General features: G+C 37.8%; 1 protein-coding gene across 1 annotated transcript; it reads left to right on the top strand.

Moving 5' to 3' along the window:
* Positions 1-7,383: 7,383 nt before the first annotated feature.
* LOC138882981 (uncharacterized) lies at positions 7,384-7,737 on the top strand. The gene has a single exon (XM_070163633.1). The coding sequence runs from the start codon at positions 7,384-7,386 to the stop codon at positions 7,735-7,737; it is 354 nt and encodes a 117-aa protein (XP_070019734.1).
* The last annotated feature ends 3,277 nt before the right edge of the window (positions 7,738-11,014 follow it).

Raw genomic sequence — 11,014 nt, 5'->3', positions numbered from 1 at the left:
GCTCAAATCTTATCTAAGGTTGTTGTGGGCCCCTGACTCTGTATCTTTAGCGATCCCATAGCTTGTGTGGTGAGAAATTGCATTGCAAGTCCAAGTCCCGAGCCATTGGTCTAGAACTTGCCCTGAATGTTTGTCGAGGTGAAATCCTAAGTGTAATTTGACTTGAGACATGATTATAGGCTCTCCTTGATCTAAATGATAGCTTGAACACTTCCATAGCCTACCAATGATAAATCCCTAGTCAACCCTTTTGAGCCTTAGACCTTTTTCCTTCAAGAACCATGATACAAGTCTTTACCCGTTCTAAAAGATACCCTCTCTTGGCACCCGATATTCCCTTAGCACATGGCAAAAGTATAAGTTTAGGTGGGGGAGACGAGGATTGCAACAAAGGGGTAAAAAGGTACAAAATGAAGAAAAGGAAAGGCAATGAAAAAGAAAGAAAAGAAAAAACACAAAAAGAATGTTCAATGTAGAAATGAGTGAGCGGATTCAATAAAAGCAAAGAATGAAAGGTGTGGAAAGTTGAAAAAGAGAAAAAATTTAAAATGAACAATAAAGAGTGACAGTGTGTCACTCTAACCCCTTAGAAAGAAGTGAAATGACTCAAAAAGTCGAGTGAATGTGTGCCAAAATGAAGCAAAAGAAGTGCTAAAGGGAAGATGGAACCTACTTAGACCAAACAATTCCTACCCTGAACCAAAAGCCTTCACTATGTCTCCATAAAAGCCATATATGATCTTGAGTTGAATGAAACTTACATTAGTGGTGACTCACATAAGGGGCAAGTATATGGTACTTAGAGCCGGACTTGTGACTTTTCCTTGAGAGAGATGAGTGTAGTTCCATTAACCTCGTTTTGAGTGTCACTATCATAAAGGTGAGGTTTGCTTAGGGAGAGTTGAGGATGTGCTAGTGTGGGTTCCACAATGAACAAAGTAATATAAAGAGTTTATTTGATGTGTTGAGTCAACTCTTGATGCTCTTGTGTCGCACTAAATCCATGGTCTTTAAAAAGAGTGGATGTTGTTAATGATTCATTTGAATTGAGGGCAATTGTTAGTCCCAATTGATGCTAGATGAGGTCACTTTAGGTCTGCTGAATTTTCTTGGAATTGACGCTTAAAGGGTGTGTCTTATTTTGTTTGCTTGAGGACAAACAAAAGTTTAAGTTTGGGGGAGTTGATAACTATGGATTATGATGCATTTTACACTCCTTCTTACTTAAGTTTTGATTAGAAATGTGTACAAAATAGTCCCAAAGGCTCACAAGTTGTGCTTGATTGCAGGTTTGATCAACAAGGTGACAAGGTGTCAAAAACCAGCTCAAAAAGGAGTGAAACTTGCACAAGTACCAAGACAAGACCAAGCTCAGTCAAACAGGGCCAGTGTGGCCGCACACCATTTTGTGTTGTCCGCAAAGCCCAAGTTAAGAGAGCATATTAATCAAGCCAAGAGCCTTAGTGCAGCCGCACTTGATTTTGTGCGGTCCGCACTAGCCCCGCATGGGTATTTTTGTCCAGAATTTTCAGTCTAGTATAAATAGTTTCTTTTCCCATTTTTAGGTCATCAGATAGATTTTGGGACAAAGTTGCGCTCGTGACTTCTTATCTTTTACCATTTTGAGTAATTTTAGCTTAGTTTCAACATTGAATCTTCAAGTTTTATTTAGTAATTAATTATTATGGTCTTATCTTCATCTATTTTTTTGTTTTCTTCTCCAATTATGAGCAGCTAGACCCATTAGCTAGGGTTGTGGCTCAACCCTAGTGTGGGTAATTGATGAGTCTTGTGTTTTGATGCTTGATTGTCTATGGGTGTTTGATATTTGGACTAATTTAGGGTTTTAATATTGAATTAGTGGTTGCAAACACTAGTTTATGCCTAGTAGACTTTGGCTCTTCTTGAGAAAGAGAGCCTAAGTCCATGAAATTAGTCCAACAAGGAATTGGGGCGTATTCAAGAGATTGATAGCCCTAATTAAAGGGTTAAACCTAGAGATAGTAATATCTGACTTGAACCTTGATTACTTGCACAAATTTGCATACCCAATTGGTCTTGAGAAAGTCAATTTGGGTAAAATCACTCGAACTACCGAGAGGTATAGAGTAAGTAGAATCGTGCAATGGTTATATCATACTCCCCAAATATGACAATCTAGCTTTAGACTCAAGAATCCGTCAATTGACCACCTAGGAGAAAGTCACTACCTTAGTGCCTTTTATCTATTTGATCAACTCTCAATAATTTAATATTATCTTTACTTAGCCTAATTTAGCATTGTAGTATTATAAAATTAGAATTAATATCAAAACCAAAAATGTTCAGAAGTGCAATTAGGAACAAATACATGACTCTACTTTAGATAGAAACTCAACTCCAATATCTAGATCCATGTGAAAACTGATCCCGACCTTCTCGAGTAAAAGCTGCTTCGACCTCTCTTGCTACTCAATAGTAATAGAGGGTTGGCCTCGATCAATAATCTCTCTTGGGTTATTTTCTTTGTATTAACTTACCACTCGTATTGGCTTCTTATGTATCAAGTGTTCATTCACAATTATTTATCAATAACATCTGGTATGGGAACCCTTACTGCCTCTTCCCGGTGGCGTGCTTGCATAATGTTCTGTTGTCGTAGCATATCTGTAGGGTCTGAATAAATTCAATGTCATTTCTTTTGCCTTTCTACCACATTCTTCCTTTATTATTTCATAGTTACCTGAAACAATAACTCTGACTTAATACCATATCACATCATTTTCCCTCCTTTAGAAGAGTACTAAGACTTAGTGCTACGAAGATCTACCTATAGATGTTTTACCTCTTCATCTTTGGCGTCTTTTCACATTATCAATAACCCTTACTATCCTTATGGTAACCCTTCTATACTAGGGATAACTGAATTTCTTATACACGAAGGTGACACCTAGTGTAACTGGCACACTTAATCCCTTAAGCTTAACTTTACTCACATTGCTCGCTTTAGGGAAGCCTCTTCCTGAATGACCTTTAAAGGTTATTCTTCTGTTGTCCATTCTATTATTGTTGGAACATGATCTCTGAAATTCTCACGATGCCAACTATTACAAATTCCTTTGATCCCTAATTCATGTTTAGTTTATCTTATTCTCCATCCCATAATGATTTTTATTACTCCGGGGGTCTAACTTAGCCTTTTGGTAATCACATTCGGGTTACCAACTTATTTCTCGAAATGAGGATATGATATTATGGCTTATATTCGTTTATAGTTTCAAGGCATGTCTCCTCTTGTCTTTGCCTTCACTTCACTGTAGACTCTGTCATCCTGTTGTATTTTGATTTACCGTTATCATCACATCTTACTCATAATGCTTCATTTACTCTCTTTTTATTCTCCGACTAATATTTCTGTCTATCACTTTATTTTGAACACTTCAACAAAATGTTATTTCACTTTTAGCTCCCCTTGCTTTATCTCACTAGCTCTTCGGGATGCGTAAAATTCTCTCTCTCTCTCTTTCTCTTTTACTAGGGGTGGGAGTCATACTAAGGTAAATATTTATCCCTTCTAGGATTCCACTGCCTATCTTCTGAAATTTCTGAACATTCTAGTATTCATATATAATTGTAAAGATATGTTACTACATTTTCACTATCCTTCAGAAATGTTAGCTAATGATAACAATTCATCCACAGATTTGGGTTACTCTAACCCCAGCTAGATCCTGATATCTCATCCTTCTTTTAAACTATATTTGTTAGCTCCCATATGGCATAATTAAGATGGGTGTGGCCAATTATATATATCTCTGTTACTATTGAAAGTAACTCAAGATGCTTATATTTCTCTGCCTGAATTGTAAATACTGATAATCTCACTAACTGGATACCTCGTACCCTTCTTCACCTTGCTTCTTTTACTTGTTGTAACTTGTATCTACCTTCTAATTCTCTTATTGATTTTTACCTTATGGGTAGATAGATAATCATGCCTTAGGGCTCCTTATCAAGAAGCATACACGTCTTAGTACACACGTGATCTGCTGAAGACCTCACATTTACTCATCATAAGCTTAATGCAAAATCAAGTTCCTCTGACTCAACTTTTCCACAACCACATTCAATCTCTTACCAACCATCTTCTTTCTAGATATAGGTTTCATTATATTACAAATAAAATAGAATTTAGGAGTTTGAATTCTTAGAACTGAGCTCTATCACATGATCTAGAGTAAGAAGAAAGAGTGACAATCTTAAATGCCCTGTAGCCTCATGCTTATAAGTGTGGTGCACAACACACCCATAAACAAGACTCTACTAGACACGGCTTGTAGACTCCCTAGGAAAGAACTGCTCTGATACCACTTCTGTCACGACTCAAATCGAAGGGCCACGACGGGCACCCATACCTTACTCAACCGACTACCAATGTAACTTATCATTTCTTATCATACTATCATGGTTAAATGGGCCAAAATAGTTGTCATGAGATAACTAGAATAAAAAATAAAGGAATACTAGACATATGACGACCCAATATGATGTAGAAACTTATACATGTGACATACGGTCCTATAAGACCAAAATGAACACTCATACACTAAACATAGGCCGATAAGGTCATACAATCTTTCATATACATGACATCTATCTACAAGCCTCTAAGAGTACATACACATCATAAAGGTCGGGACAGGGCCCCGCCATGCCAATCAATACATGTCCAGATCATACTGGCCAAATAGGTAACTCTGGAGCAAATGAAGTGTACCAACACCTTATGCTGAGCTGATAGCCTACTATAAGGAATGTCAACCTGTCTATCGGGACCTGCAGGCATGAAACACGGCGTCCTCTGGCAAAAGAAACGTCAGTACAAATAAAATACCGAGTGTGTAAGGCAGGAATGCATAAACAAGAATAGTTATGTAAAGAGAGATAAAGGAGATACAACCTGAACATCTGAATGCCTCTGGAGGCTACTGACATGAAATTCATAATACATATATATATATATATATACATACATACATAAACTTTTAAAAACATACACCTCTGTGGGCATCAACATCATCATATCGTACCCGGCCTCAAAGAGGACTCGGTAGAAATGTACCTGACCATCATAAGGCTCGGTAGAATCGTACTCGGCCACGTGGAGCTCGGTAAACCCACCTGGTCAGTGTTTGCACAATAGGTGTCGTACCCAGCCGACTATAGAGTGGCTCGATAGAGTAAAATAGATACTATATATAATGCATGCAGACTCATGGAATCACATTCTAAACCTTTTGGAATGACTTAAGGTCGTTGCATCTTTGATTAACAATATGGACATCAATACCATCAATATGAACCTTATTAGGATTCAAGGATCATACATACTTTCTTATAATAACTTTATAAGGAAAGAAGAACATGGGCAACCTTAGTTGCTAGGAGTAGATCCGTTATGAAATAGCGTATTCATTTTACTTTAGATCATACCAAAAGAAAGAAGGAAGTAACTTAACATACCTTAACTCCTTTGAGTCATTAATACATTCCAAGCTATTCTTCAAACAACTCTACTCAATCTACCATAGCATATGGAGATTCAAAATCAGTGTTGAGTAAAGGCTAAGTCCGCAACTTAAACTAGTAGCTTGTTTATGTAAATTTGGACAGCATCTCCCCTGTAACAAGGACCCCCTCCAATACAATATACCAACAACAACAATAACCAAAGAAATCTAGCAACATATAAATATGAATAAGAAGACACCATATAGCAATAACAAGTCACAACTACTTCACGACGAGCGGCAAGCTCCGATTGGAATCCGTATACCTCATATCACCCCTTATAGACTTCTTAATTCACCTTAAAAGTATCATTAACATGATAATGCGGTCATTAATCAATGATTCCATCCTTATACCATATATTTATAACAACAAAAACAATCCACAACTTCAACTATCCTCAATTAGCAACTTTATTCACTAGTTCATATGTAGTCCATCCATTTAACTTAATCAACATCAAGATAACCTTAGGCACATGAAATAACACAACATACATACCTCCTAAAGTAGCTTCAATTTAAAATCCAAGTTATATTTAGCTTACAATAGCCCTCAATGGCAATACAACAACATAGAAGTGACTTAAGCTAATCCAAGTATTATCTTGTAGTATCTTGCTCAAATAATGCAACAAACATACAAAAACTTTAAGAGCATGTAGTAGAGTATTAAACATGTCTAAACCAGTAGAAACCACGTGAAAATCCAGCCAAACACGGCCCACAACTATCCTCAATGATAACACAATCTCAAAGAGGTGTTGTTCTTCACTAGAACTAACTTTTGGTGTTGAAATATGGTGTAATCTATTTGAAAGTCTTGAAATAACCTAGGGTTGATATAAAAACAATGGAGAAGTATTTTACAGCACTTAAACCACTTAAACCAACCTCCAACACGAGCTATAACCACCCAAAAATCAGCAACAACAAGAAGAATAAGAAACTTACTAGTGCGACGGGATTCCTGACACTTGATTTGTGTTGTTTGCCCTTTCTTTGGGTCTTGGATCATGAGATAACCTTGAGAGAGTGTTTTTAGGTGTATAGGGTCTGAATATACTGTAAAAGCATGAGTTAAAAAAGGGCTGAGGCTTCTTATATATATCCATATATCTAAACCGCCTATGTGGATCCCATAGGGAGATGCTTGGCGCTGTCTCTCAAAAATGCAAATATCTCTCTACTCTGATATCATATTGATAAATGGTTTAATGATTTAGAAACTAAACTCTTACATCTTGAATTTTGTAGGTATATCACCCATTAATTCCAAGTATATTGGGAGAAAAGCTCAGTCACATTTGACCTAATGTTCAACAGATTATGAAAATAACTTGTGATGACCTTTGCCAACTTTTGTTCCACAACTTGCTTGACTTTAAAATGTAGCACACGACTATCGTACGACTAAAATAACACATAGCATAACCTCCTTATCATGTTAAGAACCATAGTATCACCCTAAGGTACATGTTATAACATTTTGAACTTGTCGACTTTTGACGAAACTTATTTTCTTTAATTGGTTTAGCTTCTAAGCTTTCCAACCCTCTTGGTACTCGTTATTCATGATCTTAAATATTTTTAACCCCCAAGGTAATATTATTAACTTACTTTATATGCTTCCAAACATAATCTTATTTCTGAGCTTACATCAATTGACTTACGACGTACTCACGCATACGAAAACATGGGATGTAACAAGTTGTTAGGTACAGATTTAGTTCAGGATGCCTTGGAGAAGGTTAAGATCATTCAGGATAGGCTTCGTATAGGTTAGTTCAGGCAGAAGAGTAATGCCGACCGTAAGGTTCGTGACGTGGCATTCATGGTCGAAGAGCGAGTATTGCTTCGGGTGTCGCCCATGAAGGGTGTGATGAGATTTGGAAAGAAGATCAAGCTAAGCTCTGGGTTCATCGGGCCTTTTGAGATCCTTTATAGAGTGGGAGATCTAGCTTACAGACATGCATTGCCACCAAGTTTATCAGTTGTGCATCCAGTGTTTCATGTGTCCATACTTCGGAAGTATCACAGTGATCCATCCCACGTGTTATACTTCAGCACTGTCCAGTTGGACAAGGACTTGACCTATGAGGAGGAGTCGATAGCTATTGTAGACTGGCAAGTTCGTCAATTGATATCGAAGAGTTACCCTTCGATTCGTGTTCAGTGGAGAGGTTAGCTTGTCGAGGCAGCTATCTAGGAGTCCGAGTCCGATATGCGGAGCTGATATCCCCATCTTATCACCGACTCAGGTACTTTTCTATGTCCGTTCGAGGACGAACAATAATTTTAAAGGTGGAGAATGTGATGACCCAAAAGGTCATCTCTTGTTTTAACATTCAAATCTGTGTTCTAAGGCCTTAAAACCTCCTTTTGTCTCACCTCGATTTGTGTGCATAGTCCGGGCATATATCTGGAATCCCTTTATGTGAAAATTTGAGAAAAATGCTAATTTTGCCTTTAAAATTGAATTAAAGTTGACTTCGGTCAACATTTTGGGTAAGCGGACCCGATCCCATGATTTGACGGTCCCGGAGGGTCTGTATAAAAATATGAGACTTGGGCGTATGCCTGAATTGAATTCCGAGGTCCCTAGCCCGAGAAATGAATTTTTGAAGAAAATTATTTAACTGAAAAATATAAGGAGTTTAGAAATTGAATAATGTTTGAAATTGATGGTATCGGACCCCTATTTTAGTTCCGAATCCTGATACAGGTTTAATATGGTATTTAAGTTGTCTATAAAATTTGATAAGAAACGGAATTCATATGACGCGATTCGGACCCTCGGTTGTGAAAATGGAAACTTTAAGAGTTCTTGAGATTCTCATTAATTTTGAGGCTAAATTCGTATGTTCTGTTGGCGATTTGATCGCACGAACAAGTCTGTATGATATTTTTAGACTTAGGTGAATGTTTGGTTTGGATCCCCGAGGGCTCGGGTGAGTTTCGAATAGGCTTCGGGGTGTTTTGACTTAGAAAATCTGATGTGAGATTGTTGTATCTGGTGTCTGTTGCACTGTGCTTCGCGATCGCGTAGTCACTCTCGCGATCGCGAAGGGGAAACTAGGCTGGGGGAGACCAAGGTCGCGAACGCGGAGCATTGGGAGGGGGGACTGCTCTACGCGAACGCGACCGATCAACCGCGAACGCGTAGCTTTAGGAGGGCTGGTCAAGGAACCTAGGGAAACCATATGCGAACGTGAACCCCTTATCGCAAACGCGAAGGTAAGGCGGGCTAAACCTTCGCAAATGCGTAGCCTTTACTGTGATCGCGTAAGTCCTTAGGAGGCTGCTCTTCGCGAATGTGACAGTGCTCACGCGAACGCGATGAACACTGTCGCCCAGCACTTAAAACAGAAGCAGAAATGGGAAAGGGCCATAATTTCATATTTTCAAAAACTAGAAGGCATAGAGGCGATTAAGAGACAAGTTCTTCCCCAAAGTGTTGGTATATGATTCTAAACCACTTTATTTCAATTACCCTTGCATTTCATCAATTTTTATCCAAAAATCTAGAGTTTTCATGATAGAAAATGGGGATTTGGATAGAAATAGGGCTTTTTGTATAATTGGGATTTAGACATCGATTTGGGGTCGGATTTCAAAACTAATTACATATTCGGGCTCGTGGGTCGAAGTCTTTAGCACTTATTGATGTTGTTAAGTTAATTATGGCTAGATACAAGTGAATAATCTAAAGGGAAAGCGGTATTTGAGGCTTAAGTTTGGCTGTGGAACCCAAGGTATGTGTTTGGCATAACCTTAGCTTGAGGGAAAAGGTATTATGTCTTATTTGCTACGTGTTAGTATTGTGTACGACGTACAGGTGTGGTGACGAGTATCTATACATTGATGTCGAGCATGCCCGTGAGTCTTACACTGTGACTGTTGTGATTCTTACTATGTACTATTTATGCTTAAATTGACGATTATTCATGTTGGACAAGTCTTATGGTATTTTTTTGGTGTTTGATCATTGTTAAGTATTGACTCAAGTTGAGATTTATTTTGTGAATTTAACTATTGGAACGAGATTGATTATAGCTGATTCCCTTGCCGGGATGTATTTGTTGCTATTGTTGACTCCCTTACCGGGATGTTATTATTTCTACTGTTTGGGTGAGAAAAAAGTGATAAAGCACGAAGGGTGATGTCGTGCACATTCATACTTATGCATATGGTGAGGAAAGAGTGATAAAGCATGACGGGTGATGCCGTGCACATTTACATTATATTGATGCATATGGTGAGGAATAGAGATAAAGTACGAAGGGTGATGCCGTGTACATTCATACTTATTTATATGGTGAGGAAGAGTGATAAAGCACGAAGGGTGATGCCGTGCACATTTTTATTATTGACCGCATGGTGAGGATTGAGAGTAAAAGCACGAAGGGCGGTGTCGTGCATTCATTTTCTATTTGATGTGATTATTTGCTGTTACCAGTTCAAGTGCCTTAATTGTTTCATTTCCGTTATTTCTGTGTTTCCTTATTCTGGTATTCCCCCATAGCATGTTTCCCCTTCCCGTTAATTTCTATTTAGCTTCTCTTATTGTTATTCTGTTAGATATTGTTTAATTGCACGGGTTTATGATGTTTGTTGTGTCCTAGCCTCGTCACTACTTTGCCGAGGTTAGGCTCGACACTTACTAGTACATGGGATCGGTCGTACTGATACTACACTCTCCACTTTTTGTGCAGGTCCCGGTACTGGACCTTACGGACCGTAGTTCAAGGTTGCTGCCTTCAGTCTAGTGGAGTCCCGAGGTAGTCTTGCAGGCGTCCGCAGGCCTTGACGTCCCCTTTTATCATATTTCTTTTCTGTTTATCTACTTTCGAATAGCTGTACATTTCTTCGTTTAGACCTTTGTATATAGTATTCATAGACCGTCCGTGAGATTGTGACACTAGTTCTGGGTGGAGTTTTATTATGGTTTCATATTTGTACTAAGTTAATCTGTTAAATTCTATTCTTCCGCATTCTGTTTTGCTGTTTTTCTTATATTAACTTTTAAATTGTTAAAAGATAAAGTAAAAAGGTAAAATAATCAGTAGCGTGGGCTTGCCTAGCGGGTACAATATTAGGCGTCATCACGGTCCCGACGGTGGAAAATTCGGGTCGTGACAAGGAGAGGGCTTTGTTCTCTCCTTTTAATAATATATAGATAGATAGATATAAATTTTAAAACTCCAACTTGAAAATATTCCCCAATTTGAATTGGTAATTTATTATTGTTTAATTTCGCTTTTATTTTAAAATTATTTTAAAACTCCAGCTTGAAACTACTCCACGATTTGAATGGTAATTTTTCTTCTCTTTTTTCGTTTTTTTTTACTATAACTATTTTTTTTTTGCTTTTTTATTTTAAAATAATTTAAAAACTCCAACTTGAAACTACTCCGACCCTATTTGAATGGGCATCTATTTTCTTTTATATATTTATATTTTTA

This window comes from Nicotiana sylvestris, chromosome 2 (assembly GCF_000393655.2).
Source record: "Nicotiana sylvestris chromosome 2, ASM39365v2, whole genome shotgun sequence".
Classification (NCBI taxonomy): Eukaryota; Viridiplantae; Streptophyta; class Magnoliopsida; order Solanales; family Solanaceae; genus Nicotiana; species Nicotiana sylvestris.
The sequence above is the reverse complement of the archived record's forward strand: the minus strand, read 5'-3'. Positions and strand labels throughout refer to the sequence as shown.

Bases quoted from the DNA above. Each gene is read 5' to 3' on its own strand.
- LOC138882981 (XM_070163633.1), top strand. From the start codon at position 7,384: ATGGTCGAAGAGCGAGTATTGCTTCGGGTGTCGCCCATGAAGGGTGTG.